At 56.1% G+C, this 25,567-nt stretch overlaps 1 protein-coding gene across 3 annotated transcripts in view; it reads right to left on the bottom strand.

Annotated features, from left to right (window-relative positions):
- Positions 1-527: 527 nt before the first annotated feature.
- The window catches only part of CERK (ceramide kinase), a 42,450-nt gene continuing 17,410 nt past the window's right edge, over positions 528-25,567 (bottom strand). For 2 of the 3 annotated variants that reach the window (XM_041755126.1, XM_041755128.1), the window contains 12 exons: positions 24,390-24,503; positions 23,928-24,050; positions 18,735-18,860; positions 17,148-17,211; positions 14,925-15,070; positions 10,296-10,370; positions 9,180-9,332; positions 7,402-7,507; positions 6,620-6,696; positions 5,795-6,000; positions 4,651-4,859; positions 528-1,705 (listed from right to left, as the gene is read on the bottom strand). In XM_041755126.1, coding sequence (XP_041611060.1) covers positions 1,579-1,705; positions 4,651-4,859; positions 5,795-6,000; positions 6,620-6,696; positions 7,402-7,507; positions 9,180-9,332; positions 10,296-10,370; positions 14,925-15,070; positions 17,148-17,211; positions 18,735-18,860; positions 23,928-24,050; positions 24,390-24,503 — 1,526 coding nt within the window. In that variant the 3' untranslated portion in view covers positions 528-1,578. Of the gene's footprint in view, positions 3,035-4,650; positions 4,860-5,794; positions 6,001-6,619; positions 6,697-7,401; positions 7,508-9,179; positions 9,333-10,295; positions 10,371-14,924; positions 15,071-17,147; positions 17,212-18,734; positions 18,861-23,927; positions 24,051-24,389; positions 24,504-25,567 lie in introns of all 3 variants that reach the window. The other variant, XM_041755127.1, reaches the window with a different exon arrangement.

Raw genomic sequence — 25,567 nt, 5'->3', positions numbered from 1 at the left:
GCCCCACCGACCCCCCACCCCCACCCCGAGCACCACCTGCACTTGCTGCTTCTGGATGGTCTTCAGCGCAAACCATCCTTAGGCCCAAGTGGCCTCCTTTGGGGTGGCCTATTCTGACCCCTCACATGGATAAAGCAGGGGTACGGTACACTGGAAATCGGGGGCCCCTCTAAGGTGGGCAGGGGAGGGGAACACAGGGACTCTGGGGTGCAGGTCCGTCTCTTGGCTCTTGGCCAGGGTGGCGGTGGCTACACCAATGTTCATTTGATTCTTGATTTTTAAATCCTACGTAGCTGGGGGCGCCTGGGGAGCACAGTCTGCTGGGTGCCCGGCTCTCGATTTCCGCTCAGGTTGTGGTCTCGGGGTTGGGCTCCGTGCTCAGCGGGGAGCCTGCTTGGGGCTCCCCATCCCTCGGCCCCACCCCCTGCTCATGTGTGCTCTAAAATAGTGTAAAACGCACATCGGTGTTTTCAGACAACATGCTCTGCTTTGAACATAGCAAGAATTTAGAAAAGAAAAAGAGCAACTCTGCCCAAAGTAACTTTATTTTTGTCTTCTCAAACATATCGGAGCAAATATGCCATCTTCCCATCTTGAAACCAGCAAGATTAGAAGGACACGAAGCCCCCCTTCAGCCCACACTTGCCCGTTACACAGGATTGACCAGAACAGTCACACCTGCCCACCGAGCAGCAGGTGCCGCACAGGTGCCCACGTGGTGATGACAATAAGCCGGAACAGGGTCAGAGCGTAACGGCCGCCGTGAGGTTTCTGCACTAATGAGTCACAAAGTCAAAACGCAGACTAAGTCTTCTGGATGCTCCTAAGTTTTCACCAACCAGCCATCCGTTCCGATTTCCTTCCAAGACCTTGGAGTCCAGTGTCTGGGGCCTTCCCGGAGGCCGGAGCCCCTCGCCTGCGTGGGAACGTTGGAAAGATCCTCCCGTCCTGTGCGCAGATCACTGAGGACCCTTGGGGCTGCTGAGACCGTCAGGTGCACCCCGAGAACGGCCCAGGGCCTGCGGCAGCCGTCCACAAAGCCGTCCACAAAGCGTCCACAAAGCCGTCCACAAAGCGTGGCTGGCTTCCTTGGGGACCGGAAAATGCTCACCGGGGCTGGCGGGCTCCTCCACAGTTGGCAGTGGAGTTTAGGACGGACCAGGGCTGTTTGGGGGAAGCCCTGTGAAGGAGCACTCCCCGGGGCGCGGGCCTGGGCGGCACCCTCGGGCCTGCCGTGCGGCCTCTGCCCCCGCACAGCACTGCCGCCCCTGCTTCTTTGGTTTCTTCCAACCGGCAGCAAGCAATGAGAGTCAGAAACAGCCAGCGCACTGACTTTCCACACCACCCTTCCCACCCACCGAAGACGGAGTAAACCCACGTGTCCAATTAATTACTCGGAAATGTGGCCCCTTAAAAAAAACAAAAACCCACTGTTAAAGCTGCCCTCTTGTCTGACCCGGATGGGACTAAGTGATAAAATAGGAAATTTCATGTATACTTCAAAATATAAACACTGCACGCGAATTCTAAAAATATACATCGGTTGGCGCTACCCTGACTAGCCACGTCTGCGTAACGTCAAGCTCCTATGGGCACGACGCACATCAGTCGCCTTCTGTAACAGGCTTCCTCTCTCTTCGCGGACAGAGTTCGGGCCGCAGCTTGCACCTCTAATAAAGCTATCTTAGATGCATCTCCCAGGTACCTAAACGTGAATACAAAGAAAACAAGGCCACAGTGGGGCGCGCCTCCAGGAACCCCCAGCCTCTGCGGCTCCAGCGCTGCAGCAGAAACCAAGTCTACAGCACTAACCGTGGAGACCCCACGTATGCTCTTCTGGTGTAAAAGGACATTTTCAACAGATACATAAAATTAAGTGTGAAGAGAAGCACAGGTCTGGACCACGTACGTAGAACCTGGGGCCCACGCCGGAGCAGCCCGGGAACTCGGGGACCCCCCAGCAGGGCCAGGGCACTCGGGTTGAGGTGAACACGGAACCCACAAGGTGAATTCGTACTTCTTGCACGCCAGCTCCTGTCACGCCCCCCAGAGCCCACCTGTTACCCACTCCGTGTCACGACAAAGCATCGCTTTTCTAAGTTTCAAACGGAGGGCACCCGGGGTGGCTCAGTGGTTTAGCACCTGCCTTCGGCCCAGGGTGTGACCCTGGAGACCTGGGATCGAGTCCCGCATCGGGCTCCCTGCATGGAGCCTGCTTCTCCCTCTGCCTGTGTCTCTGCCTCTCTGTCTCTGTCTCTCATGAATAAATAAGTTTTAAACGGATGCTGTGTCCAGCGCTCATGATTGTTCTCGCTGAGGCTGGATTGTCCCAGGAGCACGACCACAGTGGGAGCCCGGGCTGGGAGCCTAAAGGTAAGAGTGTCAGTCCTGTCCACGTCCCTCTCACTCAAACGGTCTGCGCCCCAGGTTCCGACGCAGGGGACACTGCGCTGGAACTGCCCCAACACACAGGCTCCAGCAAGTGTCCCAAGCACAAGGCAAAACGAAGGCAATGTGCTACTTTCCAAACCCTGATCCCAAACAACTCCAGGACATCTTGCAAAGCAGATCAATGAGCCGGGAGAGACCTCACGTCCAGATGGCATGACCTCACATCCATCGTCCCCAAGGTTACTGCGACAGAGCCACTGCTGGGCCCCTTAAAGATCTGCGCTGCTGCCATGGTGACATCCTAAGAAGCCAGCGCCCCCAAACTGACAAGTGATGTTTGCTGAGAGTAAGTGATGGGAAATGCACCCCACAGGCTCACATAGAACTGAAAATGCCTGGTATGTTCACGAAATTGCTGACAAAGGTATTTTTTCTAAAACCAAGATCTAACTATCAAAAATAAATTTCTAAATTTCAATGTATATATCAATGTAATCGGTCTGCAGGAATTTCCTTAAATAATGTTCACACTTCCCAAGCATAGCAAGGCAGGCGATGCGTGATGGCGGCTCAGCTGTCCAATTCCTCCTTAGGATTCTCCTCGATTCCGCGAGCAAAGAGGCGAACCAGCTGGCAGTGGACCCTGCAGAGACAAAGGGCCACGTGTAACCCCATGCCCCCCTGACCCTCGGCCTTGCAGCCGGTCATGGGTGGAGGCAGGGTGGCCATCTCCTCATGGCCGGCTCTGGGCCCGACCCCGCAGGGCCAGGCCAGGGATCCGCAGGGACTCGCCTACCCTCTCGAGAGGCGTATTTTGTAAAGGGGGCTGAGGGCCAAGTGGCAGTCTGGGCGGTTCTCCTTCCAGCACTCCCTTTGGCAGAGTGACAAATCTCTAGATGACTGCTTTCCGAGCTTTCAGGGCCACGGGAGGGCTCCGTGCATGGTGACCCCCCCCTCGTATGGGATGTGCAGGGTTAGGATTGTCCAGTCACCCCAGATGAGGGGCCCCACCCCGGCCCCATCCCAGGGTGCATCGGAACCTGGGGCGCAGACCGTTTGAGCGAAGTGCCCTGGGGACCCCTCCTTCCACAACGAGCATCAGGATGAGAACTGGAGGGGCTCCACGGCCAGCATGGCCATCAGGTCCCCACCGCAGAGCCACCTTCCTCAAAGGTGTTCAGTAATAAAAACCCTGTAACTAAGTCACTCGCTGCTCAAGGCCTGGTAACGTTACCGAGATACCTAGGACATACTTGACAGAAAAATGCTCTTCCTAATTTTCAAAGTGTCCTATTTTTTTAGTAAATCCTTAAACCGGCATTAAAAGTAATTCCACATCTTTAACTCGTGAAGTTACAAAAGCCCAATCCCTGCATGTCTGACCATCATGCAGGGGTTCCCCGGGGCCTGCGGATCTGGGCTGGGCGGATGGTGCAGGTGCGGGGGCCACAGAACAGGTGTGGGTAGACGTGCAGCCCGGTGAGGCTGAGGCCGGCAATTCAGAAGGCCGGACGCTGTGCGTGGGACCCCAGCTCGTGGAAAGCTGAAAAGCCCTTTAATGTGGGGATCACACACTGTGACAAGCCCGTTCTCTAAACGTGGTGACTGAAGACAACGGGGGGGTGGACGGGTGCAGGGTTGCGGGCTATCCTGGAGGAGCGTGCCGCACGCCAGCCTCCTTAAAGGAGCCTAGGAGCTCCCCGTCAGGTGCACGGAACCCCAGAAAGTACACCGACGCCTCCTTCTACAGCCTTTTGTAAAGACTCCTGTTACATGTTTTGGGGGGGGGGGCGCTTTCTTTGTGCTCACGCTTCATCTGGTTGTGTAACACACGTGATCGGATGGCAGATGTCCACACCAAACACGGGGGCCCCTTAACGTCTGCAGAGGACCCCCTGCCCCCAGGGAGGCCGCGAGCCAGACCCCCAACCCCAGCCACAGGCAGGGCTCCAGTGGACCCAGTGACATGGGACCTGCGAAGGTGGCCGGCTTGTCCATCTAAATAATTAGGAAAAGAGAATGAAAACGCCAGAGCCAAGGACAGCTGCCAGTGCCAGGGGTCAGGGGGACGTGATGGACAGCCTGGAGAGTCCTGGGAGATGCCAGCATCCTGGCACGTCTCCCAAAGCAAGAGGGCGGCATCTGGAGGGCTAGACACACACAAACACATGCACGTGTAGATGCCCGGCAGGCACCTGGCCGCGGGCGGGAGGACTCGGTGCCCACGGAGCCCTGGGGCCAGCGCCCACCGCCACCCACCTGACCTCGATGGAGGAGCTACTCAGGATCTCCCCATCGCAGTTCCATGAGCTGTTGGAGACGGAGCAGCAGCAGGACGGGTGCTCGCTGCACATCTGCCCAAACCGCTTCTTCCCTCGCTCCTTGAGGTCGCTGTCCTCCTCCTCCACGTGGCTCGACGTAAACTGGAATTTCTTGACTCGGTAAACTTCGACAAAAGCAAAGTCAAACTACGGAGAAATACGGGAGAGGGTGTGCATGCTTATTGGGCCGGGCCGGGGGGCCGCACGCTGGCAGCTCGCACGCAGACGCAGGCCTGACACCCACCTCCCACCACATCCACAGTGACGGGCACTTTATAAAGAATCCTGGAAGGGGCGCCTGGGCGGCTCAGTCGGTTCAGTGTCTGACTCTTGGTTCCATCTCAGGTCATGATCTCGGGGTCGCGGGATGGAGCCTCACACGTTGGGCTCCACACTCCGGGTTGGCTTTAGACGCTCCCTCCCTCTCCCTCTGCCCCTCCCCCCGCTCTCTCTAAAAAGTAAACAATTAAAAAAAAAAAAAAAAGAATTTTGGTGGTTCCTTAGCAGTAACTTGGAGAATTGTTTACCTTTTCTGGAAGCACAAATGCAAAAGCCCCATAAAAACACCGTTAGACTACACTTTAAGTACAATTAAAAAAAAAAAAAAAAACCTCATAAATCTTACTAAGATCAGAGACTGACCCGCTGCTCCAGGCCTGTGGACATTGTTAGACTTGGGGTCTCCCCGTACGAGCTACAGATGCCAGCCGCTGTGGGAAGGTTGGCTGGAGGGGAGGCCTGTATTTTTTTTTTTTTTTTAAGATTTTTATTTATTTAATCATTAGAGAGAGAAAGAGAGGCAGAGACACAGACACAGGGAGAAGCAGGCTCCATGCAGGGAGCCCAACAAGGACTCAATCCTGGGACCCCAGGATCGCACCCTGGGCTGAAGGGATTAAACCCACCCGGGAATCCCCAGGAAGCTGTATTTTTAACGAGCTTTTGTCAGGAGCAGCCGAGACCCGGAGCTGGAGGGGTGAAGCAGAGCCCAGAACGGCCCTCCTCCCGGCGACGCAGCTGGGGATTCCCAGGGCAAGGACGCCACTTGCCACCTCGGGGCGCAGGACGAGCACCCCACTCACCTGGTCATACTGGTTGGTGTGCCTGACGAGGAATCTCAGAAAGTTGAACCGTGAGCATTTCCGGATAAGGATGAGGTCGGAAGACCCGTCGCCCAGGTGGGCGGCGGGGGAGAGGCCCCAGGGGCTCCGCGGACAAGCACAGCACATGTTGGTGGCGTTGATGGCCAGGAACTTCCCGCAGACCACCTTCCACTCTTCCACCTCCTCTGAAGCAGAAAGGGGTGGGCAGCGGGGCCGTCAGATGCGCAGCGGGGTCCCAGGAGCATCTCCACAAATTCCCCATGCAGCGGACTCCCAGCACCAACACGTGGGACCCTGGGCCACCCACCACCGCCCACAGGGCTTCACGGGGGGGAGTCTTGGGTGATTTAGAACAGGGGTCACCACGTCTGGCCCGCCGCCTGATTTTGTGTGGCCTGTGAGCTACGAGTAATTTCCACGTATTTAAATGGTTGGAAAAGATCAAGAGGAATGACATTTTGTGACATACGAAAATTCTATGGAAGTCTAATGTCAGTGCCCGTGAAGACAGGTTTTGCAGCGCGGCTGTGCCCCTCCCCGAGCTCCGGGCAAGGCCGGAAGGCTGGAGCGTGAGGCGGTCACAGGAACGCTCGCGGGCCCCCGATGCAGAGCCCAGTGGGCACCACCACCATCCGCTCCTCTCCACAGGCTGGCACCTGGCAGCCACCCGCTGCCGCCTGGAGCTCAGGAGACGGACGCGCCGAGCGCCCCGACACGGACAGCGGGAGACGCACACGCTCAGGTTCAGAACCGTACAAAACTGCACACACGGTCGTGACGCGGGGTCCACTTCAGAGACGTTACCTGTGTTCTCTAAGCCGTACAGCGACCTCTTCTGCTCCTCCTCCAGCTGCTGCTTGCTTTGCCGGCACACAAAGCACCTGAAAGACAAGGCCGTCACCACCCTGCCAGTGGTGTACGGACGGGACGCGGACACAGGCACAGACACAAGGACCACGTGCTTCTCGTGTGACAGCAAGCTCAGATCCAAAGGCTTAGCTCACACTCTTTCCCTTGCACGTCGGTTTGAATTTGAATTCTCCAAATCAGACCTCGTAACAGTCCCGTGTGGCCAGGGGTCCTGCCCTAACGCATCTAAGCATCCTAAGCAGCAAAGGGCATCGGGTGCGCCCAGAGCCGGGTCGGCTTGGCCCCTCGTTAGTGGAGCGCCAGCTGGGGTGCCAGACACCAGGGGTTCCCATCCCACAGACCCGACAGGGTCTGTTCCCGTCGCTAACAGGCGAGTCCACGACACCGAGCTCCGTCGTCAGCACGGACGGTCTCTGTGGTCCTGGGCACCGCCGGACACGTGTTCACACCGGTGGGATGACCTCATCAGCTCTGCTCGGCGACAAGACAGCTAAAACGGCCTCCCCCGCTCTATAGTCTCAGAGTCTTCGAAGGAAGGAGCTCAGGTGCACGTGACCCCGGAAGCCCCGCGCCGAGCGGCGCTATCGCTGGACCTGAGAACCACCCTCGCCACCTACACCTGGAAGATACCCGCGTCCACGGGAAGAGCGCACCCCCAACAGCCCGGCTCCACTTCACGCCATTGGCGATGGAGACGCACGGAAGGTGGTGCTTACCCCGCCCGGCAGGGTTTTCTGTCCCTGGGAGACCCCACTGTGTGTCGTGCTGGCAGGAAAGACACCGTCCCTTCGTAGCAGTGATGCGAGAGGAAGGTCTTCAAACCTGGGAACAGAGCATGAAGGGAAGCAGCCCAGTGTCACTCCCTGGCCACCAGACCATTAGTGCACCTGTTCCAGGACACACCACCCCCAGGCCACCAGCGCTTTCCAAGACCTATATGCCAGGAGCAGCACGGGATCGGGCCACGCTGGGCGCCTGGTCACCGGGACTGCCTTCAAAGGGGGACATCTCTGCCAGCAGTGACCCCTCCTGGCCCGCCCTCAGGTCACTGGCATCCAGTGGAGCCCCTGACGTCTGCATAACTTGAAGGAGACGCTTCAAAGGCAGAGCCACCAGAGCCACCTCCCTGCGCCTTCCAGGCAACTCCCAGGCCTGGCCACCCAAGGTCACCCAGGACGACTCTGGCGTCTGGGAGGGACTCTGACAAGGTCGGGGCAGCACTGCCCCCAGAGGGCTGTGGCCAGTACCTGTGCCAGATGGTGCTGCACTGTCTGCTCTGAGCTGGCCTGGCCTGCCTCGACCTACCCCAGAGTGCACGGCAAGTGCAGGAAGCCCAGCAAGTTGTGAATGGGGTCTGAGGGTGCCCTGGGCCACAGCGGGGACTGTGCCGTGTCTTGCAAGTGTAACAGTGACACTGCTCCCTGAGTCGGATGCTGGGCTGGTGCTGGCTATGGTCACATCTGCCTGATGGTGACACCCCTAAGCCCCTCCGCCCCAGCCTCCTGCCTGTGGGACACGCTTAGTAACTACCTGTCCCCTAGGGAAACCACCTTCCTCCCACCACTGCTCCCCCCCGGGGGGGGGGGTCCGGTCCCCTGGCTACCCTCCTCCCCTGCATGGACAACCTTCTACCTCAGCTCCTGGTGAGAGTAAAGGGTGTGCAGCTGGGCCCCTGCAGGGCAGCCTCTCTCCCCAGGGCAGTGCCCCATCCCGGCCTGTCCCTGGATGCCCCTATGTGCACGTCCCGCGGGCCCCAAAACATCAGCCTCCCATCTGCCTCCGGAACCACCTCCGAGCACCGTGGTGTGTCAGGTCCCTGGTGGGGCTGCAGATGCGGACAGGACACACCTCGGGTCCTACTGCAGGGTGACTGCGGGCCCGGACGAGGCCCCAGGGCACAGAGCGAGCAGCGGGTGGTCAGGAAGATGGTGCCCGTCTGACACTCCCGCGGCTCTTCTCATTCCCCCATCCTTCCTCTTCCTACTTCTGGTTTTAGTAGGTACGTTTCTTCAGAGGGCCTTACATTTTAACTCTCAAGCCACAGCGTATGTTTAAGGTAGGTGGGTCCCGGCAATGCCCTGAGCTCAGCAATTTACCGTCCCTTTCCCTCCCTCGGATTCTAAGACCTGGGATCCTTCAATTCAACTTAATACAGATTTGCCCAAAAGCAAACTGGAGAGGACGGTGACCAGATAAATGACACTTCTCAAACTCAGCCAAGGAGTTCGTCTGGGCAGCAGGGGTGCCCACACACCTGCATCCTGCCAGACTCCAGTTCCTACCAGTTCCCGCTCTGCCATCCAGCGGGGAGACCTGGTCTGTGGCCTGGGACGGGGGTCCTCAGGGTGCTCACCCTGCCCCGCGATGCCCTGAACCCATCAGATGTGCACCCACAACTGTGGGGAAGCCGGGCGCTCGGCTCCTGTGACCAGGGGCACCTGCCCCGCAGACACCGTGCACCTGAGCCCAGACGGCGCGCGTCACCCCGAGTTACCTGAGAAGTCGTATCTGATGAGCCCCATCCACCGCTTCTTCTCACTGTCCTTGATGATGTCCCCGTAGAAGCCGTACCCCAGGAGGGACACGGAGTACCGCAGCAGCGTGCTGTTGTGATGAACGGAGGACACGTCCATGGGCAGCGAGTCCCCTGCGGGAGAGAGACGGTGCCCTTTCCATCCAACACGGCGCCTCCTCCCACCCGGGATAGGGGCTTGCAAGTACACAAGGACCCAGATGATTAGGGCCCCTGGGTGGCTCAGCGGGTGAGCATCTGCCTTCGGCTCAGGTTGTGACCCCGGGGTCCCGGGATCGAGTCCCGCAGGGAGCCTGCCTCTCCCTCTGCCTGTGTCTCTGCCTCTCAATCTGTCTCTCTCATGAATAAATAAATAAAATCTTTAAAAAACAAACAAACAAAAAGATCCAAAGGATTAAGATGTGAAGCAGGCAAAGGGCAGTCAATGCAACAGGCTCTGCTCCTGGGGCGCCAGGCACCTGCTCTTCCTTAAAATGACAGGATTTGACTAAAATTTCCAAAACAGGTTTGGAAAGCTGTCCTGGAGGGACAGAACCACGATGGCCCATGAAGCGTGTCCCGTGCCGCTAATGGAAGGGGGATTTGACAATGAAGAGAAGGCGCCAGCATCCTACCCTAGATCATTGTAAATGGGCGACTCGTCAGCAGCACCTGTGAGGCTTTGGGTAACATGTGAGCCGCCCTGGCGTCAGGGACATGAGTGCACCGTGTGCCTGCCATGCAGGGGCTGAGGCCGTGTGGGCAACACAGGGCCGCTCCTGGCTGAGGCGGCGACTAGCTGCACAGGCGGCCTCCTGCCCTCGGGCCGAGTGTGCAGGTGCACAGTAGACGCCACATGCAAGGGGCATTGCGGGCACCACAGATTCGGGCCTGGGCAGCCTGTCTTGACGGGGGCAGGGGGTTGAGTCCGACAAAGAGGGTCGGCCGGGCCTGCACATGGGGACACTGAGGCAGCTGGGCGGGCACAGGGTGCCTGTGGCTGCAGATCGGGGCACCCGCGTGCGCCCAGCGAGCTCCCAAGCCTGCCGCCCGCACGCAGCTTCTCACATGGCCCGTGTCTGCTGGGAGGGGACCTACCCACGATGATGTGCAAAGCCGATGTTTCCGCATCGTTTGTGCCAACAGTGGAAAAACACACACAGTCTGTTGACCCTAAAGAAGGAAAGAGAAGAAGAAGGTCCTTAACGTCAATACAATGATTTAAAATCGTGGCAGGCTTCCCCTGGAGGGCTGCGCGCCTCCCGTTGGCCCAGGAAGGACTCGACGCCATCTGTACAAAGCCAACACCGGAAATACTGACATGAACTCATCAGAAATGCTGAGACCGGCCTTGCAGTAATCCCAACCAGCTCCTTGCGGGGCGTTCAGAGATTGCTCCTCAACCCCGGCCTGGGGAGTGGAGCCCCAACAAATATGCGCTCCACACAGTGCTTATGTCCCCTGCACACACCAGTGGCCACAGGACCCACAGGCACCGGCATGGAGGCATCACCAGTGGGAAAGTGTGTGCAGGACGAGGACAACCTGGGGAGGTCCTGGAACAGCCCCGCAGAGCCTGCACCCCAACACTGGCTCCCCGGCTCACAGAACACACTGAGGCCTCCCTGGGTCACGGGAGTGCAGCAGCCGCTACCTGACAGGAGGGGACCCCACCGAGCACAGCCCTCCCACTGACGTGCTTGTCTGTAAACGGGGCGAGGGGGGGGTGACCTCAGAGCACCGGCCAGTGCCAGGATCCCCAGGGCCTGGTAACAATGCTACGGACCATCCCTCACTCCATCCTGCTAACTGGGTCAGAATCCAGGTCAGCGTCCCCAGCCTGGGGGGCAGAGACTCTCCTGGGATGCTTATTTATAACAGAGATTCCTGAGCCCCTCTGCCTCCCGAGATCCTGACCCAGCAGGCCTGGGACGGGGCCGAGCAGTCTCAATTTTAAAGACGTCGGGCTAACCAGCTGGAAGGGCCTCGTGTGCATTTCCCAGGAATAAGGTGCATGGCGGGACCCGGAACACAGTGTTGCCACAGGCACAGACGGGGCACAGATGTGGCACAGCCCGATCCACAGGGAACGACCAGCACTAACAGGCCCAAAGCCTGGGCGCCACCTGCGTCCGGATGCCCTGCCCTCAGGCCCCACAATAATCTAGGACTCTGGTCATAAGGGACGGCCCATGAGGCTGGAAGGCTGCAGGTTCCTGGCAGACGTGTTGGATTGCAAGCACCTGTGTTGTGTCTGAGGGTAACAATCTGCTCGGCTTGTGTCCGAGGGGAGGCTCTGGATTATTTCATCTAAGCAGACATATGGCTGCTGATTGCTGGTAAGTCATACAGACACACACTCCTGTTTTTAATATGTTTTTCTCTTTTTGTTACTTGTAACTTGAAGACTTTGCTGAGATCTCATTCCGAAAATGAGTCAAAATGTAAAAATTTTTACATGAACATTTAAGACCATGGGAGTGAGCAAATCTTAATAAAAATTAAGAGCAACGGGATCTAAGAAAACCCGTGTGGCCCGCGACCCTCCCATGCCCTCATCTCCATGATGCACGGTGCTCGGATAGCCAGCATGCACATTTCTGAGCCAATAAATGCAAAAAAACCTATTTAATTATCGTGGACTATGCCCCAAGGTAGTTCCTCACATCCCCAGAACCTTCCGGAACGTCTGCAGAGCCCACTGGCTCCCCTGGCATGCCCAGGGACACGGGCTGATGCGACTCCCAAACTGGCCTGCATGCACAGAGGTGGGTCTCACAGCATCAGCAGGAACCCGACAAGGATCATGGGTAAGAACGAAGCGGGGAGCGTCCGGTCCCCCCAACTCCCCAGGCTGGAGCTGTGCTGTGCACAGAGGAGCCACAGCAAGCGGAGCCTCGAGGTGGAACTTCACAGGGCTCAGGTCTGCGCGTGCAGGGTGCCCGGCATGACCACAGCGGCCCTGGTGACTACCCACCTCCCGGAGGGCACCTCGCCGTCCCGAAGCTGGAGGCGCTGGGTCCAAGGGGGTGTGGGTGGCACGGGCAAGGTGCCCGGTTTTCCTGATCAGGGATTTTTAAAGGCGCCCATCGCTCAGCTTACGGCCTACGCTCAGGACCCGTCACGGGCCCACCACCCTCCGCCTGCACCTGCCAGCCCGGCCCCGCCTCTTGCTCCCTGCGCCCTGCAGGAGCCACCGTGACCCCAAGGCAGGGCTGTCCTCACCAGGTTCCAGGTCTCCCACCAGCGTCACCGTGAAAGGCCTCCGGGAGCCCCATGTGTCTGTAACGGCGTGCCCCCTTCCCCACCACCGGCGTGCCCCCTTCCCCGCCACCGCCCTGCCCTCTGCGTCACTTGCCCGCGGTCTGCCTCCCCACGCCCCAGGGCCCCCGTGCAGAGAGCACCATGAACCCCCGGCTGAACGAGCCAGAGCTCCGGGGAGCCTTCAGCTCGCAGGGCCAGCCTGGCACAGCCGAGGGGCCGGCAGACGGGTCCACGCAAACAGCCTGGCCTCCTCGCCCCACGGCCCCATTCCTCCTTGTAACTTTCAACAGCTCATCCCTCAGGTATGACATCATTTCCTCAAACGTCTGTGCGGCCCAGGCCTTACCACAAGGAAGTCCCAGCCGGACACGCGAGGTCTGGCTCAGATCAGGCATCAGGACGTGGTTCCAGCTCTGCCTCCGGCAGACAGAGCAACGTCCCTCCCGAGGCGGGGGGGCACGGCTGTGCAGCACCGGGCAAGACAGGAGGACAGCGGAGGGGACCACATCCTGCCCTACACCAGCCCTACCTCTCGATCTTAAGTGGAGAGCCTGAACTTCGGAAACCCCAGCACGGGACTCCGCGGCTGGAGCTCTGAGGACCAGCTGGGCCCTGGACCACCCGACCCACCTCGGCTGCCCGGCCATCCAGACCCCACACCCTGGTTCTGCGGCCCCCAGGAGCCTCGTCTCAAATTTCCACCAGAACTCTCGCCCCCACCCCGGTGCCTCGTCCCGGCCCCCCCAGGTTACTGAGATCAACGTTGCAGGGTCCCCGGTGCCTCCTTTACCCTCACTCCATTGATTCCTGTCGCCTCTGCAGCAAAGCCACACCCCAGCCACGGCCAACCCATGGCCACTCAGGACCCTGGTGTCCTCCCCGGGGCTCGGCCGGCCTGCCCAGAGCAGGGCACAGGAGTGGGCTTTAGCAGCCCACCCAGACGACACCGCCCGCCGGCCTCCAGGGCCTCCTCCCGCTGCAGCTCACCGAGTGGCCTCAGGACTGAGCCGCGAGCTGGGCCCCCTGCCCTGACCCGTTAACCCACTCCTGGCGCCCCTGCCACGCGGGGCCCTGCTCATTCCCACCCGCCCCGCCCCAGCGGACCCTCAGCACACCCACGTCCCAGCGCAGCGGGCCCCGACCTGTCACCTCCCAGAGGGCCCTAGACTGCCCACCGAGGGAAGCCCCCCAGCCGCTGCCCCGAACCATCTCCTCCACAGCAAGCCCGCTATGGAAACCCTCCTACACCCACGTTTCCTTGTGGAGGGGGGCGTCTCCTGCGTGGGCAGAGGCCACAGCACCTCGTTTTCTGTGACCCCAAGGCCCAGGACCCACACGGTGGCTCCGTCCGTCCTCATGGAGCTCCCGCGCTCCCTCCGAATGTCGGAGGTACAAGGGCTGCTGTGGGCAAACGGCCACGCGGGACGTCGAGGAAGAAGCATTCAGCAGGGAGAAAACTGAATGTCAGGTAGCCCGGGACAGACCACGAGCAGAGACGAAAGACAAAGCCTGACTTGGGCAAGAAGCTGGAAGCTAGAAGCAAGACGCGCGATTACTACACAAACAATAGCCAGTGTGTGTGTGGGGGTGTCAGACTCCTCCTGGCTGGGGGGCGGGCACGGGTCCACGCCCCCAGTGACTTGGCACCTCCTGCACGGAGCCGTCCTGGCAACGAAATGACATGACGCACGCCTGGCGCACAGTCAGCCCGGGACCGAGCGGCCGCAGCGCAGACTCGGGGCGCCGGACACAGGTGCCTCCTCCCTGCCGTGCTGTCTGCAGAGCCTCGAACCAGCACTGCGCAGGCTTCACTTAGCTCAGCACCGTGATTTTTCAAAGAACTAGGTACTTCCTAGAAAGACAAAGGGCACTGAGCTAGGGTGCCTGGGTGGCGGTCAGTTGGGCGTCCGACTCTTGGCTTCAGCTCAGGTGGTGACCTCGGGGTCATGGGATCGAGCCCTGCGTCAGGCTCCACATTTGGCAGGGAGTCTGCTGGAGATTCTCTCCCCCTCGTCCCCCTCAAATAGATAAATAAATCTTAAAAAAACAACAAGTCACCCTGAGCCACACCCCTCCCCAGCTGACATAGGAGGGCGCCTGCCCCAGTGCGTGACCTGCCCCCGGCCCCCATCACCCCCCCCGTCTGGGCTATAGGCCACTTCCAGAAAACCACCTGCTTCCTGGGCTTCCTTCCCTCTCGATGTGCTCTGGGTCTCCGCGCCCCCTGGTCCCCTCGTCCCCGCCAGCTGGTCAGTCCTCGACAGCTGACTGTCCCCCGGCTGCCAGCTTCTCAGCGCCCATGGAAGCGGGCGTCCGGGGAAGGAGGACCCGATTCCCTCAAACACTTGGTCATAAACTGTCCCTCAGGAAATCTGCCCCCGTGTGGGGTAAGATCACCGTTCCAGAAACAGAAGGACCCTGAAGGGAAGCTGAGCCTGCTGCCCCAGGGCGGGGGTGCCCCACCTGCGGGGATGATGCCGATCCTGAGCGGGCTGGGCACCAGCGCTGCCCTGGGCTGGTTCTGGTCCACACCGGCGTTCCTCTGCGTCCTGCCGATCAGGCCGTGCAGGATCTCGCTGAACATGCCGTCTCCACCGACGCAGACGATTCTGCAGGGGACATGGGTGGTTAGGGTCCCTGCCGCTGTCCCCACAATGCCTCACTCTCCACTGCTTGTCGTGGTGGTCCTGAGAAGGACGACCGGGTGGCGGGTCGTGTGGCCAAGCCGGAGCCCACCTAGGCCCCGGGCACGCGTCCCCGTGCTCCCTGCGGCCACCCTGTGCTCCCATGTCCCCCGGGCTGCAACAGCTGCCACCACTTGGGGTCTTTTTTTTATTTTTTTATTTTTTTATTTTTTGTTTTTCACCACTTGGGGTCTTACACCCGTTCCCTCCATCGGGGCTTCTTCCCCCGCTGCCAGTGGCTCCCCGATTCCCGCTGTGGCCACAGGAGGCTGGGCTCCGAGAGGCCATGAGGCCAGGGCTGGGACTGAGCCTCCGCCCCGCTGTGTCCCGTGGGCCCTGCTCATCATCCCCTCTTCCTCAGCCCCCAAGCAGGTGCTTTTCTTCAGGCCAAACTGCTAAGAAATAAGCAGACAAAGCAAAAGCAAAACAGCCTCTCCCTCCACTCCACCTGCCTGGACCTGGGCCTCCACACCCCCCAGGGGTTCTGGAAGCTGGCACCAGGCTCCCACCCTTGCTGACGCTCCCTGCCACCTCCTGCACTGCTGTTCCAGGTGCGGTTGCCTACCCTTCGCCCCACTCGTCCTCGAGGGGGACTGACCAGCCTCTACTTCCCGGGACCTCTCTTCTGGGTCGCTTCTCACACCGTCTGATGTCCCGGGGGCACAGCTGCCTACTGGAGGCCCCAGCTCGGGACAGCCCTGAGGCAGGGGCACTCATCACCAGGAGCCCCACTCAGAGGTGGCCCCGTGGGCCCCGGTCACGCCACTGGTGAGGCACAGGCCAGGGTCAGACTGGCAGCCCTGGAGCTGCCCTAACCCTCACGCTGCCTGGACGCCAGGGGCCGACCCGCCCAGCTGAGCCCTCGGCTCGCGTTCTCCACGCTGGCTGCCCTGCTGTCTTCAAAACCAACTTCAATTCCTTATCTCACAGCTTGGTAACGTCACTGTCACTGTCACTGTCACTTGGGTGAGGAATCCCTGCATGTCTTCTGTAGGATTAGGTCACAAGAACCAGTCAGTTCTCCCCGGACGTGCTGGAGACCATCTGACCCTCTGTGCCTGTCCTCCGCACCGTCCAGCCAGCCCTGCCCACAGCCCAGAACCTCCTTCAGCCTGCCTCAGCCTGGCTCTGATCCCACAGCCTCAGTACTCGCCACACGGCTTTCAGGAGGATCCTTCCAACACGCTTGGTCCTCAGGACCTGATCGCGAGCTCCCTGGAACCTCACCGCTGCAGAGGCAGCCGCCCTTCCCCAGGGCTCGAGTGCTCCTTCGCGGAGCACCTGCCCAGTGCGCCTGCCTCTGCCAGGGGCCGGGGGACAGCTGCGCACAGGACCAAGGGCACCGGCCTCCCGGGGCTGCAGGCGCAGACTCACACGGGAGGCCGGCCGGAAGAGCACAGCAGCCCCTGGTGTCACATAGCCAAGCACACACACCACCAGGGCGAACGAGAGGGAACATGCGACACACCAAAACCAAGGGACGCCACAAACAACTGGTCTATACTCTCAAAAACTTCCCAAGAAACGCTGCGGAACGGCTCCAGGTCTGAGACTAGAGTGTTCATGACAGAGTCCAAGGGAGGCAGGTCCAGGTGTCTTCCTGCCGTAAAGGAAACGTGGGACACACGGCGGGACCCAGAGGACGCAAGAACACTGTGTCCGTGTGGGTGCCTGGATTATCACAGTGTTCTGGTTCTGTAAGAATGTCCTTGGTTTTAGGAAATATGCAAATATTTAGGGAAAAGACCGTGTCTGCAGTAGACTTTCAAAGGATTCCGAAAAGGTTCATCTGTGTACGTAGGTAGTAAGACGGAGAAGGACAACAGTCAGTGGGGGTCTCCAGGTCATAGAAGAAGGTGGGACAGAACTTTGCTGCGGTTTCTAACTTTTCTACAATTACAATCCGGAATAAAATGAAGGGCAGGGAGGGAACCACAGTGAGACAGAAGGGTGAAGCCAGATACCGCCCACTACCTACACGTCAGGGGAAAAGAAACCTTACCCGTCGTATTTGTCTATGTTGATCTCATACAGACTCTCCTTGGCCTGATTCGCACGTTCAGTAACTGTGGGAAGAAATAACATGACGTTGTACAGTCTGCCTTCAAATCTGAGAATCCAATTTAAAATAAAAAGCAAGCAATTCTTTTCTGAGGTCCTATAAAATCCTCAGGAGGGTTTCCTGCAGGAAGTCCCTCTTCGGAGAGGGGACGCTGACCTCAGTAGAAGGTGACACCCTCGGGACACGTTCTGCTGCCTAAGACGTCACATCCTTGGCACCTGAGCGCCGACAAACAGTAACTCTTTGGAAAGAGATTACATCTTCTAGTTGAGAGTAATAATTTTCCTTATTATCCAAGCTATGTTGACATTTTTAATTAGTTGAATTTAAATAAAACAATTTTTTAAAGATTTTATTTATTTATTCATGAGAGACACATAGAGAGAGACAGAGATGTACGGAGCTTGATGCAGGACTCGTTCCTGGGACTCCAGGATCATGCCCAAAGGCAGATGCTCCACTGCTGAGCCACCCAGGTGTCCCTAAATAAAATAAAACTTAAACACAAAGAAAATTCTAGGATATCTCAAGACGTGAGAAAAAGAAAATGTTAGCCTACAGTCTGTGTACTCAACGTAAGAAACCAGCACAACAGAAACTCTAGTGAGTGTCGTCTCGTACCCCAGTCTTGTTTTATCACAACCACTCTTTTCCAGTGAAAAGTTCTCGGTAATGACCTGTCACAGGCCCACGTGCTGCCCTTCGGGTCCACAGCACAGTCGTGTCCCCACATTTCCTGTCAGCAGACGTTCACACAGCTCCAGCATTTGCTGTTACAAAACATGGAGTGCGCATCTGTGTGTGCCTGTGCACCGAGTGCTGTCCCAGGAAGAGCAAGAAACCCAGCATATGGGGCGAACCCTCTCATTTTTAAGGTTCTTTGTCCATGCTGCCAGCAGCCCTTCAGTACGTGTGCACAGGCCTCAGGGCACAGGGTCGGGGTTGGGGGGACACTGTCTCCACGTCCAGCTTCTAGAGTCTGTACTAAAAGCCTGGTGCCACAAACAGGGCACCCCATTATGTTTCTTCAAGCGTCGCCTATGGGTGAAATTATTTCCAAGTCTCATGAATTGCTTGTATTTCTTCTGGCCAGAATTTTCTGTCCATGAGCTTTACCCTTTCATCTTCCTAGTGTATCTCTTGAGTGCTTTTTATGTTAAGACCAGGAGGAATAACACTCGTTATTCTGTGTCGTTCTCATTCTCGTATATAAAATGAGACGTTTCAGGACACCTGGGTGGCTCCGTGGTTGAGCGTCTGCCTTCGGCCCAGGGCGTGATCCTGGGGTCCTGGGATCGAGTCCCACATCGGGCTCCCTGCATGGAGCCTGCTTCTCCCTCTGCCTGTGTCTGCCTCTCTGTGTCTCTCATGAATAAATAAAATCTTAAAAAACAAATAATAAAAAATAAAACAACACATTTCACTTTGCTTAAAATAATCTTGTAAGACGAAAGTCTTGTCCAGTGACCACACTTGAATCATTCTCAAATTTAGTCCCATATATTTAACAGAGAATTTATACATTACCAATTATTTCGGTGGTGATGGAGGCTAGCGTAAACAACGGGGCCACTTTCCTCTCATATATCCGCTTGCCTTGTCCTTTCCCGCCAAATGGGTTGATAAACACCAGTAGATGCTTTGGTCTCGATGCTACGAAACAACAACAATGTGTAAGTCACAGTGGATGCAACAAATACTCAACATGAAGGACCATGTTACTGAACAAAACCAAACTACTGTGGTTTGAGAACTCTACATGGTATCACCCGGTAAAAAGTGTGTTTCAGTTACTGAACGGTGCTAAGGAGCTTCCTAGTCGATGGAGAGGGAAGCGACAGCCTGTGTGAATGGGCAGGAGCTTTGTGTATCTACCAGCGGCTGCGTGAGCAGCCCCAGGCTTACGATACTGCCTGAGACGGATGCTGGCTCCCAAGGAAGCATCCTACGAATCTAACTCTGGAAGGTGGGAACAGCCTCGCCTTCCTCGATTGAAGGAACATGAATCTGCAGAGAACAGGAAGAGACAGACAGACAGGCACAGCCAGAGGCCGACACGGGGATGGATGGAGAGACAGATGGACCGTGAGATGCAGACAGACCCCAGCCCCCGGTTGAGTTCCCTGCAGAGAACTCCTATGTTCCTATGTTCTCATCACACCTATGTTCTTACAGTAACTCCTACATTTCTGTTGAGGCCACTTCAAATTGATTCTGATACTCAAAAAAAAAAAAAAAACTTTAAGGAACAAATCAATAAAAGTTGCAAGAAAGTATATACCCAAGAACACTGAAAACCTAAATCCAGGCAAAATCCTGCGAGTGGAAGTTCACAGCGGTGCCATTCACGACAGCCGCAGAGAGAAAGCACCCCGAATGTCTGGAGGCTGACCTAGCAGATGTGGTCTAGCTACGCGATGGAGAATTATTCGGCAATAAAAAAGCACAAAGTACTGGTGTACTAACCAACGCGCATCCATCTCAAAGCCTAAAAGCGCTCCTGGAAGGGGCCGCGGTGCTGTGATTCCATCCACGTGGTTGGTGGCTGTCCCTGCACTGACAGGAAGGATCCTGAGAAAAGTCTCCCAGGGGGTTGGGCAACACAGCTGTGCGGGTGTATGTCCAGCACCATTGATTTCAACTCACGATCTGTCCACCCCACCGCACGGGAGTTCTAGCTCAGAACTCTCTAGCTCATGAGGTGCCTGTGAGGTGTTTAAAGGTGAAGCACCCCATGGGACGCCTGGGTGGCTCAGCGGTTGGGCGTCTGCCTTCGGCTCAGGGCGTGATCCTGGGATCCAGGATCGGGTCCACGTCGGGTTCCCCGCAGGGAGCCTGCTTCTCCCTTGGCCTGTGTCTCTGCCTCTCTCTCTCTGCCTCTCATGAATAAGTAAATAAAATCTTAAAAAAAAAAAAAAAAAAGGTGAAGGACCCCACATCCGGGACTTACTCTGAAACTCAGCAAAGAGCACAATTAAAAAACAGATAGAGACACAGATGCTGACAAAGCAGAGGCCGCAAACCATCAACCGCTGCAGAATCTAGGCAGTGGGAATGTGTGCTTCTGGTACAGTTCTTGCAATTTTTCTGTATGCTTAAAAACCTTCATAATAAAATGCTGAGGGGAAGGTACGGCAGAGAAAATCAACAAAGCTGAAAGCTGATTCTTTGAAAAGATTCATAAAATTGACAATTCCCTCATAAAGCTGCTACAGACCAAGGGAGAGAAGACAAATCACTAATTATCAGGAATGAGAAAGGGAACAGGACTCCAGAGTCTGCACATATTATAAGGAAAGTGAAAGGACTTCTTAAAAATGAATTTGTAAACTTGGATGAATGGACAGATTTTCTCAAAAAATACAATTTACCGGGATCCCTGGGTGGCGCAGTGGTTTGGCGCCTGCCTTTGGCCCAGGGCGCGATCCTGGAGACCCGGGATCGAATCCCACATTGGGCTCCCGGTGCATGGAGCCTGCCTTCTCCCTCTGCCTGTGTCTCTGCCTCTCTCTCTCTCTCTCTCTCTCTGTGACTATCATAAATAAATAAAAATTAAAAAAAAAATACAATTTACCAAAGCTGGTGGAAGCAACAGGAAATCTGAGTTCTCTGATACTTAATGAAGAAACCAAAGTCATTGATGAAAACCTCACAAAGACTTGCCTCCAGGGATTTAAGGAAAACCACAGCCCCGATACCATACAAACGCTTCCACAGAAGGAAGGCGCACCCCTTAGCTCCCACACGGGGCCACGAACACCTGATAGCAGAACCAGACAAGGACGCTGCCAGAGACTCACACATGGCCCTATTTCTCCCCTGAGCCAAGGCGCAGAAATCCCGAACAAAGAATCAGCAGTCAACTCCAGAAATACGTAAAAAGAGTTGACAGGTCATGCCCAAGTGGGTTCCATGGGAATACAACGGCTTTTACACAAGAGAAACCAATGTTCTTAACACATTAACTCAAAAAGAAGACAATAACACCAGTGCCTAGAGAGATGCAAAAAGCATTTGTCAAATTCAACAATCAGCCGTGCTTTGAGAAAAAAACAAAGTCTAGAAAGCTAGGAATTAGAAAAGATCTTCCCTAATATGTTTTTTTCCTCATTTTAAAATTTTTTTAATTTTTATTTTTTAAGTAATCTCTGCCCAGCGTGGGGCTTGAACTCCAATCTTAAGATCAAGAGACCTGCTCTGTCAGCTGTCCCCTTAATATGTTTTTTTAATCTATTAAAAACCCAAGAAATATCATTCTTGACAGTGAAATGTTGAAAATCGCCCCCTGAGAGCAGGACTGAGATGACCTTCCCTGCTGGGACCCACACAGGGGAGAAGTGTCAAGAAAGAAAAAGAAGATGCATGAAACAGGAGTGTCATTATTCCCAGGTGATATGATTCTCTCAAAGAAAATCCAGAAGAATCATCAATCCATTGAAATGAATAAGTGAATTTAGCAAAGTCATCGGATGCTGAGTGAAATTCAATCCAAGTTCTACACAGAAGCAGTAAGTGAAGATCAACATAGCGGCCTTGCAGAGCGGCCGGGGAAAGGACTGTCCTTCCCATCGACAGCAGGGGGTCGAGCAGGAACCTCTATTCAAATAACCCTTGACCCCTCACCCTATACTACGCACAAAAAACAACTCTGGATGGACTGAGGGTCTAAATGTGAAAGGTAAAACAAAGTTTTGAGGAGAAAATATCTTTATGGCCCTGGAGTAGACAAAGATGTCAAACAGGACCCAAATTAAACTAGAGGGAAAAAGAGAGAGAGAAACAGAACTACACTGAAGTCAAGGATGTCTGTTCATCAGCAGAGTCAAAAGGCAAACCACAGAACGAGAGAAGTTACCTGCAATTCGTAAATCCAATAAAAGATCTGGATCCATAATATGCAAAGAATATCTATGTAACATTAAGACAGACAACCCAACAGAAAAATGGACAGAAGACTTGAACAGGCTCCTTACAAAAGAGGATTTCCAAATGGCCATAAACATAGGAACGTATTTCTCAGCTTCAGTTGCCATCAGGGAAATGCAAATTAACAGGGCAAGACTACTAACACCCATCAGGACAGCTACAACTTGTAGGGTGTGAGCAAGATGCGGGGCAACCAGAACTCTGCTACCCTGCTGGTGGGAGTGCTGCTGGCACTGCCGGTTTGGAGGACAGTCTGACAGCGCCTACGAGGTTGAATGCATGCAGGCCACGTGCCCCAGCCAGTCTACTCCCACGCACACAGCCAAGAGAACAAGCATGCGTCCAGCACAAGGCATGTACCAGAATGTTCAGAATGGCACTGTGTGTAACAGCCGCAGCACGGAGCTGTCCCAATGACCGTGAACAGCAACGCAGACACACCCACGTTGCGGGTGGAGGACCATGCCACCAACAGGACGGGTGGCTGACACCAAACACCGTGACATGGATAAGCTCCACAACCACAACGTTGAGCCAAAAAGCCAGACACGGGAGCTTCTGTGGTATAATCGCATCAGTACGAAGCACAAAAGGAAGCACCAGTTGTTCAGGAGCCAGGCAGCGATCACCCCGCGGGCAGAGGACTGCAGGGCCCGGCAATGTTCTGTTTCTGGATGTGGATGCTGGTCACTCAGGAGCCCCCAGTGTGTGACTGCTCCCAGGGCTGCCCGCTCGGGATTGGGGCGCTTGCCTGGGTCTATGCTACTTGGCACAGGCATTAAACAGACAACACAGAGTTCAAACTACAGAGCAGTTAGGTGGAAAATAAACCTCCACGATTTAACGGGGGGCAGGTTCAGAGCCGGAATCTAAAGACACAAATTCTCAAGGCAGTGACCAGAGGATGGGGTGGGGCCGAGGGCTGGGGGCAGGAAAGGAGCAGGTGAGGACGAGGAGGAGGCCGAGAGATGAAGGCAGTCTCCTGGGCAGACTCGCACAGAAGTCGGGAGGGACATGCGGGACAGAGCGCCCACGGTGCGCCAGGCGAGGTGACGTCGGCAGCCACGCCCTGGGCAGGTAAGGAGCGCTGTCTCCCACGGGATGAGGTGGTGAAACACAGAAGCACGTGTCCTGCCGCCCAAACAAGACGCAGAGGTGAGCCTTCTGGAGTGAGGATGCGTCTCAGAGCTGGTGTCTGGGCAATACTGCCTTCAAATAAGTTATAATGCACGTTTTTGATCCAGATGCCAAATTAATTGAAAAAGACCGAAAACCACCCCCCTCGCATGCTGTTTCCATACTACGGTTAAAGCTTGTGCTGAACTGACCAGATTATGTTTTGAGATTATAACCAAAGAGCGCGAAACAGGATTCCAGACACAGACCATCTCCCACGGAGCGGCAGAGACTCCCGTTACCCAGCAACCCGTCCGCACCTCAGACCTGGGGGCTCACCCCAGATGTGTGGAGACGCCCCTGCCCCGTTCCCTGGCTTGCTCCCCACGTTCACCTGAATTACAGGTGTCCCCATCCCTGCTTCCCAGAAATAGAAACCAAGGCTCAGCAGCCAAGGGACCTGGGCCTCGTCTCGCAGCCCCAAGACACCCCGCCTCGGAGGCCACGGTGGGGGCAGCACACTCTGCTAGGCTGGTCCTCTAACCCATATGTTGGTAAAGTTTTAAAAGTCACACAGATTTGTGCTGCACTTGGTTACAGGCAGCTGTGCAGAAGGTGGGAGAAACAGCAAAGGCCAGAGCACACACGCTTCCCGGGAGCATAGACAGATGCACATACTGAGCTTGTCCAGCAGCTCCTGCAGGGTCTGCAGCCACAGGTGACACAGCGGCTCCTCAGCACAGCAGAAGGTCACCTGCGCCCACTTCCAGCGGTGGCGTCGGGCTCTCTTCACACAGTGCACTGCAGAGACAGACCGGGCGGCAGGTCAGGGCACAGCCCGCACCCCGCGCCCCTCCCGCCGACCCAGGGACTTCCCAGGCATTAGGAGAAAGACCTATTTCTCAGTTCTTTTAACCAATGTTTAAAAAAACAAAACAAAAAACAAAGTAAGAAACCAGATGATCAAAACATCAGCTAAAAGTAGATACTGGAAAAAAATCATAGAAGGCAGTTTCTAAAAAATTAAAAAAAAAAAAAAGGAAAGAAACACTGAGCTTGTCAAACAGGTGATGAAAAGGTCGCCTTTCACTCAAATCTTCGTGAGATGAGTGAAGACGGGGAGGGATTTTGCACCTTCACCTGTGAAAGCGAAGGGCTTCTCCATCTTTTGCCATTTCCCGCTGCCGTAGTGCTTCCCACGAGTGTCCGTCTCTTCCACGGTGATAATCTCCGAGATAGGCACCGAGCAGGCATCTGTAAAGACCACGTCACATGCGTCACATGCACTTCACAGAGGCCACATGAACACAGGAAGTGCATTCTACGACGCTGGGACCGGTCTGCTTTTATATTCTCCTTAGGAATCCAAAAGTAAAAAAAAAAAAAAAAAAAAAAAAGCAATCATTCGTAGTTTTAAAATGCAGAACTAAATGAATTTGGAAACTCCGTGTTATCGGAAGATGGGCTGTTTTATCCCACAGTCACCAACCTCAGAGACTGCCAACCTCTCAAATGACCCACTCAGCTGACTCCTCGGGCCAGCTACTGTGCTAAGTTTGGGGGAAGGTGTTCAAGACGCAGAGACTGTCCTCAGTCTGCCTCGGGGATCCAAGCAGGAAGGAAGCACACGGCGCGTCCCGGATGAGCAGGACCCAGGGCTGCCGGTGTGCTCCCCACTGAGGCGGAGGCCAGGGGTGGCCAGAGGCTCTGGAAAGGCCTGGGGGGTCGGGACAGATGTGGGAGGTGAAGGCCTGCAAGGGCCTGGGGGAGGATGGCGGTCCATGTTGCGCACTGCAGGGAAACCCAGGAGGAGGCCGCCCCGTGGAGCTGCTGTGCTTGTACCCGGCTGGGGGTGGGAGCTGGCAGGTGGTAACTAAACCCGGAGCCTGGGGGGCAGGGAGCGAGACCCAGGACATCAAGCCCCCTCTGCACCGGCTGCCTCCCGGAAGTGCATCTGCGAACTGCCGTTAGGATTTACGATCTATTTTTACACAGAAGAGCGTTATAATTTGTGGTTTAGTCACAAGTTGGCTATAAGACCTGCAATGGGGCCGAAGTGCTCTATTTTTGTAGCAGCTCATGGAAAACTCCTGCTGTGGCACTTCAGCAACTCCACGTCGTCGTTTTTGAAGTCACTGCCTGCAGAGGCCAAGTTCTAAGACGGGGAAGGCAGCGTGCGGATGGACCTGGCCTTAACGGGCCTCGATGGGCCAGGAGGGTGGTCCCGCCAGGCCAGATGTGGCCAGGTCAGGGGAAGAGAGCTTTTTGCAGAGGAACCAGAAGTGGGCCTTGGAGGGCAGCATGTGCTCCGATGCACC

This window comes from Vulpes lagopus, chromosome 5, assembly GCF_018345385.1.
Source record: "Vulpes lagopus strain Blue_001 chromosome 5, ASM1834538v1, whole genome shotgun sequence".
Classification (NCBI taxonomy): Eukaryota; Metazoa; Chordata; class Mammalia; order Carnivora; family Canidae; genus Vulpes; species Vulpes lagopus.
This window is presented reverse-complemented; position numbering and strand designations above follow the sequence as displayed.